General features: G+C 42.7%; 2 protein-coding genes across 7 annotated transcripts in view; one reads left to right on the top strand and one right to left on the bottom strand.

Annotated features, from left to right (window-relative positions):
- The window catches only part of SP140 (SP140 nuclear body protein), a 52,176-nt gene extending 40,299 nt beyond the window's left edge, over positions 1-11,877 (bottom strand). Inside the window, exons 1-3 of one of the 4 annotated variants that reach the window (XM_015242322.3) lie at positions 11,744-11,877; positions 8,463-8,608; positions 336-513 (exon numbers count right to left, since the gene is read on the bottom strand). In XM_015242322.3, coding sequence (XP_015097808.3) covers positions 336-513; positions 8,463-8,494 — 210 coding nt within the window. In that variant the 5' untranslated portion in view covers positions 8,495-8,608; positions 11,744-11,877. Of the gene's footprint in view, positions 1-335; positions 514-7,720; positions 7,923-8,462; positions 8,609-11,680 lie in introns of those variants that run through there. The other 3 variants (XM_072961843.1, XM_015242321.3, XM_072961842.1) reach the window with 3 other exon arrangements.
- SP110 (SP110 nuclear body protein) overlaps positions 11,853-19,091 on the top strand; it is a 38,289-nt gene continuing 31,050 nt past the window's right edge. For all 3 annotated transcript variants that reach the window (XM_072961839.1, XM_072961841.1, XM_072961840.1), the window contains exons 1-5: positions 11,853-11,986; positions 13,155-13,302; positions 14,889-15,057; positions 15,863-16,132; positions 18,796-18,873. In XM_072961839.1, the coding sequence (XP_072817940.1) occupies positions 11,967-11,986; positions 13,155-13,302; positions 14,889-15,057; positions 15,863-16,132; positions 18,796-18,873 (685 nt within the window). In that variant the 5' untranslated portion in view covers positions 11,853-11,966. The remainder of the gene's footprint in view (positions 11,987-13,154; positions 13,303-14,888; positions 15,058-15,862; positions 16,133-18,795; positions 18,874-19,091) is intronic.

The raw sequence follows: 19,091 nt of genomic DNA, 5'->3' as shown, positions 1-19,091 counted from the left end.
CTTTGTGAATGAAAGGTTGCCTAGCTCACTTATTTGCTTTAATTTTGTTACTGTGATCATATCGTGTAGATGTACCTAAGAGGCTCCATACCCAGGGCTCAGTCCCATTTCCAGTGTTGCCACATCTCCATTGCCATACCCCCCTACCCCAGCCCCCGCCGTCTACTACAGAAGAGGGAAAGTTGTCTGTGATGCCGCCTCTCCTGTCACCTCCTAGCTTACAGGATGGTGAAGGTCTCTGTTCATAAGCGGCCCTTTAGTCTGTTCACTGCATCCTGAAGTTTGGCAGAATATAGAGTGGGGCTGATTATCAAGAGCGAATTCTCCTCACTTACTTCGTACATCTGCTCAGGGATGAAGCCCCGGTCTCGGAGGCCCATGAGGAAAGGAAACGGCTTTGTTACTGCACTTGCAATCTCCACCTTGTTTTCTCTGAAGAGCCTGAACAAGAGCTCATAGAAAAACTGCTCCTCTGAGTTCTGGTCCTCCAGGTTCTGGTCCACTGTGAACATTCTGAGAAACAAAGACACAATGTGAAAATAGACAGTAAGCGTCCAAGGGGCCCATGGTGGCTGGAAGATTTGAGACATGAAAGATGCTCAATGAAGAGCCAGCACGTGTAAAATAGTGTTCCTGTGGAAGACCAGAGTAGATGGAATGTATTTACTTAAAGACTAATCAAGAGGGCAACAGAAGAAAACACTGAGCTTTAGGAAGTTCTATGAACTTGTACACAGAAGTGAAAGAGTTTACCCTGTGTTAATCAAAACTACCGTAAAGAGACTTTCACCTAAACCTTCTAGGGGAAACACTGAATTTTAAAATGGTAAAGTCTTTACAGAAATTGATATGATACTGTGATGGTTAATTTTATGTGTTATTCTGGAGTGTGTTTGGGGATAAAATTTACATTTTATTTTAAATTGGTGAACTTTGAGTAAGCAGTATGCCCTCCATAATGTGAGTGCGCCTCATCCAATCAGCTGAAAGCCTGAAGAAAACAAAAAACCCAGGCTCCCTGAGTAAGAAGATATTTTCCAGCTGACTGCTTTTGAATTTAATCAGCTAATCAGCAAGCAGAACTTAGTGCTTATCGCATGGAATATCTAAAGCTCCACCTCTTTGATTGCATTTTTTTCTGAGGTGCATACTCCTAATAAATACGATGTCGACCAGGCTTTCGGCACTCTAAATCCATGAGCTCTTGAGTCCCCTGGTCCCATCTTTGCTCTTTACTTTGTCTGTTTGTTTCTTAAGTCTTGCATCGCCTGTCCTTAGACATGGTCCTGAGCTGAGCCGGACACAGCACCATATGATATCATTTATATGTGGAATCTTTTTAAAAATGACACAAATAAGCTTATTTACAAAACAGAAATAGACTCACAGACATAGAAAATAAACTTATGGTTATCAGGGGGCAAAGGGAGTGGGGTTGAGGGGTAAATTGGGAGTCTGGGATTTACAGATACTAAACACTATATATAAAATAGATAAACAACAAGGTCTTATTGTATAGCACAAAGATCTATATTCAATATCTTGTAATATCCTATAATGAAAAAGAATATGAAAAGGAATATACATATGTGTGTAACTGAATCAGTATGCTGTACACCAGAAATTAACACATTGTAAAGTGACTATAGTTCAATTTAAAAAATAAGAATTATGAAAAAAAAAGTTAAAAGTAAAAAAAATGGGCAAGTGACATTAGATAAATGCAAACAGGATAGAAGGCAAAATTCACAATATCTGTATTTTAAAAATAAAACTTGAGACAGCTAATAGACAAATCTTTCATGGTCGTTAAAAAATATTTCACGTTCATTAAACCAGAAAGAGAAAGAAAAATACCATTACGATATCAATCATATGTGGAACCTAAAAAAAAAAGAAAAAGAAAAAAAGAGGACACTATGAACTCATCCACAAAACAGAAACAGACTCACAGACTTAGTAAACAATCTTGGTTACCGGGGAAAGGGGGTGAAAGAGGATAAATTTGAGAGTTCGAGATTTACAAATGTTAGCCACTATATATAAAAATAGATTTTTTTAAAAAAGTTTCTTTTGTATAGCACAAGGAACTATGTTCAATATCCTGTAATAACCTTTAATGGAAAAAATACGAAAACAAATATATGTATGTATATGCATGACTGGGACATTGTGCTGCACACCAGAGATAGATACATTGTAATTGACTGTACTTCAATTTAAAAAAAATTTCACTTTCAATTTTTAACTACTCAAGTATATTTTAAAAAATCTGGGATATAAGGTTTTTAAATTACAAAACATATTTATTAATAACTCAATCTTAAAATATATGAGAACATATCAAGATCTGTACCTGAATTAATCTAAATAAATAATAATAAAGAGAAATTGAACAGGTTACTAAATGTTGTGGCTATAAGATACTATTATACTAAAATCAAAATTTTAAAACAAAAATTTTGTTTTAAGAAAAAAACTAAACTTATAGTGATTCTTAAAGTTCACTTTTGGTTTCAGCTCTAACAATGTAAAGACCATGGAAGTCATCACTCCTATGCTTAGAAAAGAAAAAAGCTGAACAGACTGCAAATCAATGAATTTCATGTGCCTATAGGAAAATTGAGGCACAGGACAAACTGTCACCCCCAAATCTGGATTGACAGAGAAATCCAGACAATCACAGATGAGATCAGCTGCTTGGAAGAGAAGCCACTGAAGCTGAAGACCACGGGAACACTTGAAAGGTAGGTTTGACGAATTGCTGGAAGCTGAGTGTGGATTTACACAAGAATGAGAAACTGCTGGGGACCACAGTCTTAGTATGGCCCCAACCCTGTGTGGGTTTTACCTCCAGGAACCCCACCAGGTATCATGCTGAAGAGCCAAGAAAAATCCTCTGCGTATGGCAGAGAGAGAGGGGAAAAGAAAACTTTCTTAAACAACCCAGAACATTCTCCATAACAAAGGCCTACTCTTTAGAGGAAAACACTTTGCCCAAGCCTTATTTGACCTAGGGGAAGGGCAATGACCAATAGCCACCTCCTTCTAGCCTTTTGTCTCATTTAATGGGGTGAGGGAAGAGGAAACAGCTAAGAAACCATTCTAAAAGTTATAGTCCAGGGACAATTCCACTGCAAGATTGAGATTTTAATAGTAAGATTAAAGAATAATTTCCCTCCCAATACTCCCAAACTCATTCTATGAAGCCACCATCACCCTGATACCAAAACCAGGCAAAGACACTACCAAAAAAGAGAGTACAGACCAACATCACTGATGAACATAGATGCAAAAATCCTTACCAAAATATTATCAAATAGAATCCAACAGCACATAAAAAAGATTATACATCATGATCAAGTGGGGTTCATCCCAGGGACACAAGGGTGGTTTAACATATGCAAATCAACCAATGAAATACATCATATCAACAAGAGAAAGGACAAAAACCACATGATCATCTCAATAGATGCAGGAAAAGCAATTGATAAAATTCAACACCCATTTACGATAAAAACTCTCACCAAAGTGGGTATAGAGGGAACATATCTCAACATAATAAAAGCTATATATGACAAACCTACAGCCAGCATAGTACTCAATGGTGAAAAACTCAAAAACTTCCCCCTGAAATCTGGGACAAGACAAGGTTGCCCACTATCACCACTCCTATTAACATAGTCTTGGAAGTCCTAGTCACAGCAATCAAGCAAGAGAGAGAAATAAAAGGGATCCAAATTGGAAAAGAAGAGGTAAGAGTGTTACTATATGCAGATGACATGATACTATATATAGAAAACCCTAAAAGGGTAGCAAAAACTACTAGAACTAATTGAAGAATTCAGCATGGTAGCAGGTTAAAAGATTAATGTACAAAAATCAGTTGCATTTCTTTACACTAATGATGAATCAACAGGAAAAGAAAGTAAAGAAACAATTTCCTTTAAAATAGCACCCAAAGTAATAAAATACCTAGGAATAAATCTAACCAAGGAGGTGAAAGACTTATATATAGAGAACTATAAAACACTGATTAAAGAAATTAAAGAAGACTTTAAAAATGGAAAGATATCCCATGCTCCTGGATTGGAAGAATCAGTATTGTTAAAATGGTCATACTGCCCAAGGCAATCTACAGATTTAATGCAATCCCTATCCAATTACCCAGGACATATTTCACAGAACTAGAACAAATCATAACAAAATTTATATGGAACCACAAAAGACCTAGAATTGCCAAAGCATTATTGAAGAAGAAGAAAGAGGCTGGAGGAATAACTCTCCCAGACTTCAGACAATACTACAGAGCTACAGTGATCAAAACAGCATAGTATTGGTCCAAAAACAGACATATGGACCAATGGAACAGAATAGAGAGCCCAGAAATGAACCCACAACCTTTCGGTCAATTAATCTTCAACAAAGGAGGCAAGAATATACAATGGAATAAACACAGTCTCTTCAGCAAATGGTGTTGGGAAAACTGGACAACAGCATGAAAATCAGTGAAGCTAGAACACTCCCTTATACTATACACAGAAATAAACTCAAAATGGATCAAAGACTTAAACACAAGACAAGATAAAATAAAACTCCTAGAAGAAAACATAGGCAAAACATTATCTCACATGTATCTCAGAAATGTTCTCCTAGGGCGGGCAGTCTACCCAAGCAATAGAAATAAATGCAAGAATAAACAAATGGGACCTAATTAAACTTACAAGCTACTGCACAGCAAAGGAAACCATAAGCAAAACAAAATGACAACCTATGGAGTGGGAGAAAATATTTGCAAAAGATGAAACCGACAAAGGCTTGATCTCCAAAATATATAAGCAATTTATATGACTTAATAAGAAAAAAACAAACAACCCAATCCAAAAATGTGCAGAAGATTTAAACAAGCAATTCTCCAAGGAAGAAATACAAATGGTCAATAGGTACATGAAAAAATGCTCACTATCACTAATTATCAGAGAAATGCAAATCAAAACTATAATGAGGTATCACCTCACACCAGTCAGAACGGCCATTATTCAAAAGTCCACAAATAACAAATTGCTGGAGAGGCTGTGGAGAAAAGGAAACCCTCCCACACTGCTGGTGGGAATGCAGGTTGGTGCAGCCACTGCGGAAAACAGTATGGAGATTCCTCAAAAGACTAGGAATAGACTTGCCATATGACCCAGGAATCCCACTCCTGGGCATATATCCAGAAGGAACCCTACTTCAGGATGATACCTGCACCCCAATGTTCATAGCAGCACTATTTACAATAGCCAAGACATGGAAACAGCATAAATGTCCATCAACAGATGACTGGATAAAGAAGATGTGGTATATTTATACAATGGAGTACTATTTAGCCATAAAAATGACAACATAATGCCATTTGCAGCAACATGGATGTCCCTGGAGAATATCATTCTAAGTGAAGTAAGCCAGAAAGAGAAAGAAAAATACCATATGAGATTGCTCATATGTGGAATCTAAAAACAAACAAAAAAAACCATTAATACAAAACAGAAACAGACTCACAGACATAGAATACAAACTTGTGGTTGCCAAGGGGGAGGGGAGTGGGAAGGGACAGACTGGGAGTTTGAAAATTGCAGTTACTGACAGGCATATGTAGAATAGATAAACAAGATTATACTGTATTGCACACGGAAATATGTGCAAGAGCTTGTGGTAGCTCATGGTGAAAAAATGCGACAATGAATATATGCATGTTCATGTATAAGTGAAAAATTGTGCTCTACACTGGATATTGACACAACATTGTAAATTGACTATAACTCAATTAAACAAAAAAGAATTTCCCTCCCCAATACCTTGCCACTACATCAATAGAGCTCTCACATAATAACTGAGGATTACAACTGAAAGAGCCACAAGGCTCTATGTAAGGAATTCTTGGAGCAATCCAAAGAAAATAGGGGAGACAAAAAAAGGGACATTAGAGGATTTTGAAGCCTCTGTCAATTAAAGCTAGAAAAAAAATTCAGCATGGCTCATCTCTTAGACAGATTAACATAAAACCTCACAGTAAATGTTTATTTGCCTCAGTTTCTATTACCTGATACATCACATCTGGCTTTCAAAAAAATTATGAAGCATGCCAAAAGACAAAAACAGTCTTAAGAGGCAAAGTAACCATCAAAACCAGACTCAAATATGACAGGTGTTTGAATTATCAGACAAGAATTTAGAATAACTATGACTAATTAATATATTAAGGGCTCTAATGGAAAAAGTAGACAACATGCAAGAACAGATGACTAAGTAAGCAAAAAGGTGGAAACGCGAAGAAACAGTGGAAAAGGAAATGCTAGAAATCAAAAACACTACAACAGAAATGAAAAATGCCTTTGATGAGCACATGGTCGAGGAAAGAATCAGTGAGTTGAAGATATGTCAATAGAAACTACTCAAATTAAAATACAAAGAGAAAAAGATATAAGGAGAAAAAAACAACAAATATAGTATTTCAGAATGCTGGAATACTACTCAGCCGTAAAAAAGAATGAAGTGATGCCATTTGCAGCAACATAGATGACCCTAGAAATTATCATACTAAATGATGTAAATCAGACAGAGAAAGATAAATATCACTCATAGGTGGAATCTTAAAAAAAATTATACAAATGAACTTATTTACAAGACAGAAATAGACTCATGGACAGAGAAAACAAACTATGGTTACCAAAGAGAGTCGAGGGGATGGATAAATTAAGAGTTTGGGATTAACATATGCACAGTACTACACATAAAATAGATAAACAACAAGGACCTACTGTGTAGCACAGGGAACTATATTCAATTTCTGGTAATAATCTATAATGGAAAAGAATCTTAAAAAATATATATACATGTATATGTATAACTGAATCACTTTGCTGTACACCTAAAACTAACACAACATTGTAAATCAACTATACTTCAATAAAAAATAAAACTAAACTTTAAAAAGTTTTTAACTTTTGAGATGCAGCAAAATCAGTGCTTAGAGAGAAATGTGCGGCCTTAAAATGCATATATTAGAAAAGAAGAAAGATCTAAATCAATAATCTAAGCCTCTATCTGAGGAAACCAGGGTAAAAAGGGAAATTGAAGCCTAACACAAGCAGAAGAAAATCATGAAAGGTAGAGAAGAAAACAACGAAACTGAAAACAGGAAAACAGTATAAAAAAAAAAAAAAGAAGAGGAAGAAGAGGAAGAAGAAGGAGAAGAAAGAGAAGAAGGAGGAGAAGAAGAAAAAGAAATAAACCAAAAGCTGATTTTGGGGGGAAAATATAAATGCAGTTGGTAGAACTCTGGCCAGGCTAACAAAGAAAAAAGAGAGAAGACAGAAATTACCAACATCAAAAACAAAAGAGGGAACATCTCTATTAATCCCACGGACATTAAAATAATAGTAAAGAATTAATACCTGCAAATGTATCTACAAATTTGATAAAAGACAGAATGGACAAATTCCTTAAAAGACACACGGCCCAAACTCATCCAGGGAGACAGAGCATCTGAATTAGGCCTACATCAATTAAAGAGGTTGAATCAGTAACTCATAGCCCTCCTAAAACGAACGCACAGGCCCAGGGGGAAGCTCCAGCGAAGTCTACCAAACCACTTCAAGTACAATCTCTTCCAGAAGATAGAAGCAGAAGCAGCCCCTCCTAACTCGCCCCGGGGGGGTAGGCATCACCCAGCCCTCACCTCTCAGTGCCGTCCTTTGCCTGCCTGGAGGCCACGGGCTGGCTGGGCTTCAAGCTCCTCTGGCTCATCTTCCTGTCTCTCAGGAGCAGTTGGAGGAGGGCAGGCGGGGTGCACCCTCAGCCTTCAGGAGAGAAGGTCCTGGGCACTGAGGACCAGTCAGATGGCGCCGCAGTGGGTAGCAACGCTACTGCCTTCCTAGGGCCTGCCCAGAGCCAGAAATAGCCCCATTTACTTTCAGTTCCTCCAATCAAGTGTTCAGAGACGCTCAGGCTCAGGGCCTCCGGATGTGGGCTTTGACAAAGCTGGTCCCCAGTTACCCAGAAACTAGAAAAAGTTTGACAACAGTTGGGCATTCAGTTTGGATATTAGTTTTTCTAAAGGGACCTTTTCTGGACAGAGTTGTCTTTTGGGGTAGGGATGGGGAAAATGAGGGAGCTCAGGGGGCATGACACATCACCCAACCTTGCAGCAAGTATCAGAGGGACCGGGGAATTCCAACAGTGCCAGCCCAGAGATGTGAGAGGTATGAGTAAATAAGGCAGTGATGTGAGTCATGGGGTCCTGAAATTTCCCCAAAGGCTAATCCACTACAGTTTTTAGAAATCTGATTTCCCCATAATTTATTTATTTGTAATCTCATGCTGTTGCGTACCAGTAGAATGAAGCTGGGTAGACAGAAACAATGACTGTAGATGCCAGCCCTAGGGGACATACAGGACCCGGACAAGATGCTTGGACTAACCTGCAGTTGAGGTAGCTGCCTCCACTTGTCATCTCCTCAGGCCATGGAACTGGCCAAAGATCACATTTGATTAGGTCTTCACTGCCTCTGTCCTTTCTCGGAGCTCTAACAAGAAAGTCTGCCTTTCAGTCCCTCAGATGTGGCATCTAAAGGGTAAACGGAAAGTGAAGTTGTGGAACAGTGTGACGTGGCTAGAGTCCTCCCTCCGCCCCCCCACCCCTCGTCCCAGCCCGGGAAGGAGGAGCAGGGCCGGCCCCTGCATTCAAGGATAAGAGCAGACCCCTTGTAGGAAAAAAGGACAGAGGGCATTCCAGCGAGGGAGAGAGGGCAGGAAAGTCTCTTGAACTCAAACTGGTTCCGGGGTGAAGTGCCTTAGTGTTGACGGGGAGGAAGAAAATTGCATGTTTCCCCCTGCCCCTTGCCAAGGTGGCTGTGAGAAGGAAAAAGGGAAAGCCAGACTTTTGAGATCTTCCCTTAGGCCCATGGGCTGGACAATTTAGACCCAGTGTTCAGACACAGAACTGGAGAGAGAAAATATTCTTCAAATATCTGGGAAGCAGCCAGAGGCCAGAAAGAACCCTCCCTACTCCTGCAACCAGAAGGAAATAACTAAATTTGGGCAGAGAAGCCTGATGTGCAATTCTAAGTTTTCTTGAATAACGTGGCACTTTACAAACGCAACTGGAAGTGCTTAGGGAAAAACTGAGCTTCAAATAGTCACTGCAACCTCAAAGAAAGTGACAGGCTTCTCAGCGGATGGGGAAAGGGTTTGAAGCTGAGACTGCCTACACCTTACAGAACAATGTGATGCTAGGTAACAAGTGTGTTACATGCATGTTTGTGCACGATTTTTTCACTTGTACCTGGCTCTCATTCTGTAAAGGATTTGAAGTAACTTAGAAAAACACACTATTTCAGCATAAAGTTGAAAGATGAAGAAATGGGAGCAAAACACAGATAAAATAAATAAACAAAGCAAGAGAACTAGAAATCCAGGCAGGACAATGGGTCAAAGACAGAGGTGAATGGGAGCCAGGGTATCTGTAGAGTCCAGGGTCTCGGTCAGAGCATTGGGCCAAAGCAGGTGAGGACTAGGAAGCCTCAAAGCAGTATGTTCCCAAAGTATGTTCCACTGAATCCCGCTTCTTCTGGCTCATTATAGACGTGCTAGAAAATTTGCATAAATGTTTGCCAAGTATAGAGGGCAAAAGATTTCTACCCCTTTGCCTGCATCTGCTCTTTCTTTCCCCCAAAGAAATGAACATCAATCTGGCTGAGACAGACTCCAGATTCCAGGACACTGGTGAGGACATCTTCTTCAGCGGGCAGGGTCTGTGTGCCTACCGGGTGCTGCACACCACCACCATGGACTGCCTGCCGCGTTCTCTCTCCCCTCACTTTGTGAGGCAAAGAGGCTAGTAAGCTGCGCCTCCGTTGGACATCACTGTCCTGGACACAGTGGCCCAGAGAAGGCCTGGCACAGACTAGACCAGCCTGCTCTGACGTCCCCTCTCTCTCTTCTCACTGACATAAAGCTGCCAGCTTTTTTGCTTATAAGCACAAGGTCTTTTATGTTCCTCAGCTGACTGGTGGTAAGAATAGGACGTAAGGGGTATTCCTGTCGAATTTATAAGAAAATGTTACTTTGCAATATGCTGCATTACCCCAGATAACAATAAGAACTTTAGCTTCTGTTTCCCACTTTTCCTATGTTCGTTAGAGAACCGGTCTCTCTGGAGTAACTTAGGAATGGCTGCACCAAGCCCACTGAGGGCCATCAGATGGTCCCTGGCCTCTAATGGAGGGGTAGAGCTGTCTTCTTTTTCTTCCCTATGACCTGGGGCATAAGAAGATTCTGACCTGCCTCCTTGCTCTGTTCTCCCACCCAGATTCAGGCCAAAGAGGTGATCATCTCCGAAAGCAAGTCAATGCTTTCTTTCCACCTGAAAAATTTCTCTCCATTTTGCTAAGTGTGCTAAAAGCTGATGCTTGGAATAGAGGTATCAGTTGGACAGTCCTGATCACAACCTCATGTTATAAGTTAATTTGCTAGTAACTTGCCAGACTCCACTAACTCATCTCGCCCTTCATCATCATATAATCCAAAGAGATCTGGATCACCTGGATGTCCCATAGACCACTACATGGTCGATTACATTGGTGATATCATGGTGAGCAGACAGGATGGGCAAGAGGTGGCCAGCATGCCTGCTAAAGAAGAATTAATTACTGGCCCTCAACAACAAGGGTAAATCTCAGAATCATTATGATGAGCAAAGAAGCCATCTACCAAAAAGCGCATACTGTGTGTTTCCAATTATGTAAAATTTTAACACAAGATAACAAATCTGTAATCATAGTAAACGTAGATGAGTGGTTGCCCCATGCTGGAGTTGGTGTGGAGACTGCAAAGAGCACAAAGGAAGTTTCTGGGGTGATGGAAATGCTCCGTATCTTAATTGTGGTTGTAATTACATTTGTTAAAACTCATCAAAATGCACACTTAAAGTGAATGCATTTTATACTTCAACAAAACTGAGCTCTTGCCCACGTAGGTTAGCCTTGGTTTCAAGACTTCTTAGACCCTAAAACTGTGTGTTCCATCTTTTTCCCTGAGAGGTTTACTGGTGTCCTGCTAGGCGGGACCTACGGATCAAAAACACTTGAGAATCTTGATTTAAATAAACCTAAACAGATTTCTACAGTAAAGAATTTCTCACAGACTCTACATGACAGTGCATATTAGAAATCTTTAACAGGATGTAGCCCCTGGAGTGGCTATTCTGGAGTCTTCTCCTGGCCGAGACGCCGCCCTCTATCTGACTTCCACACACTCCCGGCTTCCAGCTGCCAGCCTGGCTCTGAAACACCTTCCTGCCTGGAGGCCTGCCTACCAGTGCCTGATTTCAGTTTACATTCAGGTTTCCTTTCATTTCAGTTTTCTTAGTAATCATTTTATCCTGACAAAGGATAGGCATTTCGGAGTCACTTTACCTCCCTTCTGTTTGTTTTTTAAGTTTGACGATTTCTAGTAAATTTATTCAGCTGTGTAATCATCACCATTACCACAATCAGGATAACAGCATTTTCATCACCCCAAAAAGTATAGGAGAAGTGATAGAGAAATAGAGGTGGGTAAGGATGCGAACAGACGGTGGATTCCCAGCTCCCGCGGACCCTGGGGCTAGACCCCTGTGCCCCTTCCCCTCTGAACCCACCTCCCCAGGCTGATCCGGATGAGCAGCAGCCCCTCCCCAACCCCCAAAGCCCTGGGGCCTCACGAGCGTCCGAAGGTGGAGGGAGGCTGCGGGCGCGGCCACTCTGCCTTCGGCTCTGCGCGATCTGCTCCAAGTACTTTCACTTTCCTTTTCTCAAAGCCTGGCCCTCGCGCTGCCCCGCGAGGCACAGCGCGGACTTCCTGTTTCGCCCACCAGTCTCTGCCTGCCCGTCTCCCAGTTTTCCAGGACCGAGCCAGCCCCTGGGCCTGGAAAGCGGCAGGAGAACATGGCAGTCTCGGCGTCCAGGTGGGTTTTCGTCTCGGCTGCTTGATTTAGTTTTGGCGACTGACTTTAATGGTTAATGCCCTGGCAGCAGCCGCACGGTGGAACTCAGGCTGAAACTGTGAGGCTCTCTCTTTGTAAAATAATGTTTTCCAAAGAGGTAGAGAGGGTACGTGGGATTTAAAAAGAGAATGTTAAAAAGAAGACGGCTGAGGAAGGGAAACAGACACACAGCTCAGCTCTTCTTCCTCTGAGTTCCAGCCTGTTATTGTCGATGCAACTCGAGGTTTGCTTTGCACCCTCCTGTCCTTGCCGCGTGATCTTGCACTCTGCCCTGAATGGGCAACTCATCCATTATTCTTTGTACAAGAGGCTAAAGGTAGTTGGGAAGCTAACAGAAAAGAGAAAATAAGGAAATTTTATTTCCTCCGTTTAATTTTCTCTCTAGTGTATTAACTTTTCAATATGTTTTTTCTTTAAGCACAGTCCGGATTATTTTCTTGAAATAATTTCCCAGAATTGGAACATGGGTCTCAAAGGAATACATTTTTTTAGGGCATTTGAAACTGATGACTAAGTTAACCTCCAGAATACGTGCATTTGACTTAATTGCCTGTTTATGTCTTTTGCTTTTTTTTCTTACTAGGTGTCTGTCTTTGCTCAGATGAGCTCTACTTTGCCACCGAATACCCTGGGCTAGTTACTTAACCTCTCTGGGCATTGTGTTCAACCTCAGCGATTTTAACAGATGAAGAATGAGGAACATGGCGAATGTTCTGTTCTGAATGTTGTAGTATAGTTAGTCATCCAGGACCCCTTCCTCTTCTTAGCATGTGATCATTCTGACTTTTTCTGGCTCTGTGCTGGTCTGTGAAACCCTTGGAACAAAGACTTGGCAGACAGACAGCCCCTAGGAAATAGTAGCTCTATTTAATAACTGCCTTAGGTTCACCAATAGCCCCTTTGGGATTTCAGCGTCATACTGTCAGTCAATTTTAGCCTCTATTGTTGCTGGGTGCCGTCACTACTTCCTATACCCGTGAGTCTTTTCAGCAGGCATGGCTTTGCAGATGACCAAAGGATGCCTTTGGGACCAGAATGCCTGTCTCTAGATGCCTATGCAATGCAGAGAGTGGCTCCCCAAACTCCTCAAAATCTTTGCTTCTGTTTTCTTTTTGTGCCCCTTCCACAGAAGATTCACCATGACCAGGGCCTTAGAAGAGGCTCTTCTCCAACACTTCATATGTCAGAAACTGGAGATCGCTTATGCCATAAACAAGCCATTTCCCTTCCTCGAAGGCCTCCGAGACAACTTGTTCATCACCGAGAGACTGTACAGGGTGAGTCACGTTGACTGCTTTGCCATGGCAGTCCAGCCCCCACCAAGAATGTCCAATTATTGAGGTCTCAAACCACAACTCCTCACGGCTTCTAGAATTTGGAAGGCCCAACCTAACATGTTCATTATCAGGGAAAGAAGTCGTCCAAGGTAAGTGACCTCAAACCAAATGGCTTAAGACAAAGAAATGGATTCTCTCACAGTTCTGGAGGCCAGAAGTCCAAAATCAAGGTGTTGGCAGGGTTGATTCCTCCTTGAGACTCTGAGGGACAATGCATTCCCCGACTTTCCTCTGTCTCCTGCTGGTGCCAGCAGTCCGTAGTGATCTTGTCTTATAGAAACATCGCTTCACCTGCTGTCTCCATCCATCTCTATGTTGCCTTCTCTTTTTTATGTCTTTTCCCTTTCTCTTTTCTTACAAAGACACTGTCCTTGTGACTTAAGGCCCACCATTATCCAAGATGATCTCATCTAAAAATCTGTAACTTAAATATGTCTGCAAAGACCCTTTTTCCAAATAAGGTCACATTCACAAATTTCAAGTGGACATATCTTTGGGAGGAGGGAGTACCATTCAACCCACCAAGGGCACCATCCCAATTCCTAAGAGCTTGTCACCCACAGTCCTTTCTGATGTAAAGCAAGGCGGGCAGTGGGAGATTGGCTATGTGACAAAAATGGCACCCTTTTCATATAATTTTGGTTTCTTAAAGCATTTCCTAAACCCCAGGCCCAGAAAAACGCTAGCAGTAGTAGAACAATCTCCCCCAGTCCTGGCCTGGCTGGATCCAATCCCTTTTCAGATCATAACCCAGCTGTCATTCCTCAGAGAAGTAGGGTCCTTGGCCCACTCATCTAATTAAGACTCCCTCATCATTCTTCCTCATAACAGCCCATGCTTTCCCTTCACAACACTTCTATCAATAGTAGTTGGGTATTTACTTAATTTGTGATTATTATTGAATGCCCATCTTCTCCACCCAACTTTGCCATGTTGGTCTTATCTACTGCTAGGTACCCAAGACTAGCTTACTGAGCCTGGCAGGTGACCAGTAAGTATTTTGCAGTCACTTCTCTCCTGCTGTGTTTCTCCTTTTAGCCATCCTCTCATCAAGAGGATTTCTCTGGATGATTTCCCATTTAGGCCAGTTCAAGTCCAAGAGAGAGGGAAAGAGAGAGCAGAGGCTAACAAGCAATCCACCAAACTGTCACTGTGAAGCCCATTGTTGAAGAGCCCTGCCCGGAGCCTTAGTGAATTAATTACACAGTTGCAGCCTTTGACTCCACTTTCCTTCCTTAAAATTTCTCTCTTCTCTCAAATGTACCTAAAATAAGGTTAACAAAAGGACTTGTTTTCAAGAAGGCTAAATTATTCCTGTGACTAACCATTCAAATATATGTAAAGCTTCAAAAGCAAACATGTGGAACTGAGATTTCTCTGGGTTGGAGAATTTGACTATACATGTTGCATTAAATTCTTTAAGAGGACAAAATCGCTTTCTTGCAGTTTAGAAAACCAGGAATGTATAATAAACCTCCATTCCATTTTGTAGTCATTTATAATAATCTTTCATTTCATTGATTAAGGAATCTCTGGAAGCCTGTGGAAATCTGGTCCCTGTATCCAGAGTAGTGTACAACATTCTAACCAAACTGCAGACCACCTTTAATCTGTCATTTCTGGAGCTGCTGTTCAGCCAAATTAACCTGCGTGAATACCCCAACCTGATGATGACACTTAAGAGCTTTGAAAGAGGTATGAGACTTCTTGAAATCTTTGGGGCTATAGAAGCACGAGAGAAGTTGCTATGCTAGAAGTTTGGGTTGGTTTTATGCCTTTGGGAATATGCACTTTAACTGCCCACTTTCTGTTTGGAAAGGATGGACCCTACTCTCTTACGGGTGTGGCAGGAAAAGTAGTCTCTTGGCCCCGATTCTATAAGATGAATTTGTAGAGTACACAAATGTTTCTGTCTTACTTGTTCCATGAATTTGGGGAAACTGTACAGTTTAGCCTACCAGACAGTTTCTAGGGAAATGCATAAAGTGACAGACACCCAGTCTGGCGGAACGACTAGGATTGCCGGAGAGGAAGAGAAGTGGACAGGAGTGGATAACAATAAGTATCTTTTGTGGGGAGGGTATAGCTCAAGTGGTAGAGCGCATGCTCAGCATGCATAAGGTTCTTGGTTCAATCCCCAGTACCTCCTTCAAGAATAAATAAATAAACCTAATCACCACCCCCCACCAAAAAAAAAAAAAACTTTTAAAGAAAATTAAATCCTTGGGTACAGAGTCAAACCCAACTTATGAGTGAGACCCCTTCAGTGTCAGCTCACAGTTAGAAGCAGTGGTTACAGCACCAAATGCCCAAATCAAATAAAGAAAATCAATAGGGGCTGCAAATGGACAACAGTGATGAGGAATCAGTTCTAGGCACCTGTGAGGGAGTGAATAACTCCATGCCTCCGTCCTATAGAACAGCAAGTTTAAAGAAATCCCCTTCCCCAGAACATTCCGAGGCTCCAGGGTACTGACGCGTGCTCCTTCGTCAACTCCAGTTGTCACTTCCCATGGAGGGCAGAGCAGAATCAGGGAGATTCCCCTCGAAGCATCAGCCAACCCATCAAGAAAGTGCTCCCTGCAGACCCTGTTGCCACTGCTGCCCGCCTGCCAGCACCCCGCACCGAGCTGCCCATCCTGTGCACCCAGTGTCAGTGAGCCCAAGGCACCCGCCCAGCGCAGTGCTGAGATCCTGAACGAGCCGCCCAGCCCTGCTGGCCTTGCTGTGTCTCTCTCTGGAGTCATCGAGGAAGGAAGACTCACTCCAGGTGAGAAACAGACCCTGTCCAACACCTGTGCATGCCCAGCCTGGGGCGCTGGTGGCCGTGTCTGGAACCTCCCATCTTTTGGTTGATATGCCCCTTCCTGTGCACCCACTACCATCCACAGCCCTTTCCAAGCAGGATTGTGGGTGCTGCCATGGGCCTAGTGCCCAGAACACCTGCTTCCCACCCTTAGGACAGCCCAGCCTTCTCCCTGGCTCTTGGTACTCTGTCTGCTCCTGGCGCTTTTACCATTTACTCTCCTCCCTGACACCCTGTCCCTGAAACCTGTGATTTTTTGCTTCTTCTCTTCAATGACCAATGATAACTTAACATCCCTAGTAAGCGAAGAAAATTCACAAAACCTGCCCACACTCCCTTGGCCCCGTGCAGGGTAATGCTGCTCAGGGCTGACTTGTCCAGCTCAAGGTGGCTGTGAAGGGAGAACACACACCTGCAAACCAAGAGGGCTGTGGCAGGAGCCCCAGGAAAAAGAACTGGGTGTGACAAGGATAAAGAAACAGTGAGGGGACTGATGCGCCGACTTGGCTCAGGACCTCTTGTCAGGGATGCCATCTCAGCCAATTTGATGCTGTGATGTCCAGCAGCCCAGTCAAACCAACACTCAAAACACACGGTTCTGACTTGACAAGTAACTGGTGCAACACACACATCCTCAACCCGACTGATTACAGGAAACTCTCAATTTCAACCATATTCATGTTTCTACAGTTTAGAGTCTACAAGCAACATTTTTGAAATTATTAGAAAAGATGATAAAATGCTGAAAGGTCTACCGAATCTAATTTAGCTTCTAAAATTGTGTCATTCATCTCCCCTAACCATCCATCTAAACTACTTCAATTGTATTAAGTGTAGCTGAGAAATATTATTGGCCACTGTAAAAAGTGGTATCATGGACTCTGATCCAATTCTCCAGTACTGAGAATAAAGGGCCCTCTTGGGTCCAGATGTTTTCTCCACTCATTTAAAAATACCATCCAAGTTAAGTTGACATAACCACGAAGCTGATAACCATGGAAGGGTCCATCTTCTAGATTTTCAGAAGAAATAAGTACCATTATTAAATTAGCAATGAAATGACTGTTCACTCCCCTCCTCTACCCTGTCTTGGGGCCTTGGTGTTCGGTTGGCCCATCAATTTTACTGGTTGGGATAGATTCTTCTTTCTCCTCTTACCTCTGGTCCCTGCTTGTGGGTCTTGGTATCTGAAATTCCTCTTCTTCTTCAGTTCAGTGTCCACTGACATCCTGATCTCCCAAATAAAAGACAAAGAAGACACTCAGGAGATGCCCTGCACCCCCTCAGACCTCGTGCCAGATAATCTTGGACGAGTTAGGCTCACCTTAGCTTTCGCATCTACCAGGTAGAGAAGCCATTCAGATCTTCCAGGCACAGGGCCCTCCTTTTCGCTCTCCATCACTGTCTTGACCCAGGTTCCCTCAACTCACCCCGCCCTCGGGAGCTTGGACAGACCCAAACTCCTGAAGGGAGACAGAGTCCCTGGGGAGGGCGAGGGAGATGGGTCTGGGAAGGGTGGCCTGGGAGGGGGCACCGAGGGCCAGACTCAGGAGCCCCACTAGTACCCTCCACTCCTGGACTCCAAACACCACTAAGGGGTCTGCAAAGGGAGAACGTTCATCAGCCAGGAGGGGTTGTGGCAGGAACCGGGGGCGGGAAAGGTCCAGGGTCTGAGTCGGGGCAGGCCACTCTCTGAGGCCACTTCAGTAAGGTAAAGCTCAAAACTGCTCCTTCAAAGCGAACAAAAACTCTGCATGACCCTAACACTGAATCAGTACCTGAGACGTGAATGGCCCTGTTTCCCAGCCCCGACCCTGACTGTGGGGAATTTCCATGGTCATCCCTCATCATTCTATATCGTTTGGATTTTTAAGGGTAGATATAATTTAAATGACTTGAAAGGCAACAAATGATTTAAAAGGTCTAATGACTGCTTGGCAGCAGCCTCAGTTAGCTAGAACTCAAGATGGATCACCCAGCATGTGTACCCAAGAAGGTGACTGCCTTTTGTGAGATGGGCCTTTATTTGTTATGGCTTCAAATCCTTCAGTCTTTCTTAGTGCAGCAAAGGCTAGCAGAACTTTGTGTATTCTTGCTGTTGACAAATGCTGGCAAGTTCAGGCCAGCTCCTGCTTCCTTCGTCAGTCCTTGTATTCAGAAATACATAAGGCACTTAACCTCCTTTACAACTTCTCAAGATGAAGTGATCACAGATAACAGCAGTTTTAACATCTCCATTCACAGACATCTAAACAGTAGCATAGACTTTTTGTATGGTGAACACATTCACCCTCATTGTGGCCACCAAAATTCAAGGTCACCACTCACCCCGGGCAGCTGAGAGCCCTTGCGCTTCTCTGCCATTAAGTAAGGGCAAGCTCTCTAAACGACTCAAACCGAGCCCTCCTCTGTGGGGCAACTGTTCCCCAGTTCACTGTGATAGTCACACAGGTAGCAATAACCACAAGTTGATCAAACCAAGGCAGAGCCAGGGAACCCTGCGGGCTGGCGGATCCCAGACCTGTGCTACACACGCTCTCCACCCTTCTGGTCCGCCCACTGGTCTCCCTCTAAACTTTCTCTCCAGCCCATTCTGAGCCTGAAATGAATTCTGTTTCTTTTGTCAGTGGCAAGAGATGATTCTTCTGAACCGAGTGAACCAAAGGAGCTCCAAGAGGCAGCCGGGACACCTTCCAACAAGAAAGGTAAGGATTGCCTCCCTCCTGCAGATGTCAGGAGGGTGAATTTGGGAGCTGCTTTCTGGTTTTCTGATCATATCAGAAGCACCCACTACATGATTACAGTCATAATGCTCAATATTGTTTATTTCTACAATGCCTGTGCACTGCGTCTTCCTTGAAGGCCTTCATGAAAATTACAGGGAAACAAGAAGGCATTTAGAGCCACTGAAATGTGCCTCATT

This window comes from Vicugna pacos, chromosome 5, assembly GCF_048564905.1.
Source record: "Vicugna pacos chromosome 5, VicPac4, whole genome shotgun sequence".
Classification (NCBI taxonomy): domain Eukaryota; kingdom Metazoa; phylum Chordata; class Mammalia; order Artiodactyla; family Camelidae; genus Vicugna; species Vicugna pacos.
This window is presented reverse-complemented; position numbering and strand designations above follow the sequence as displayed.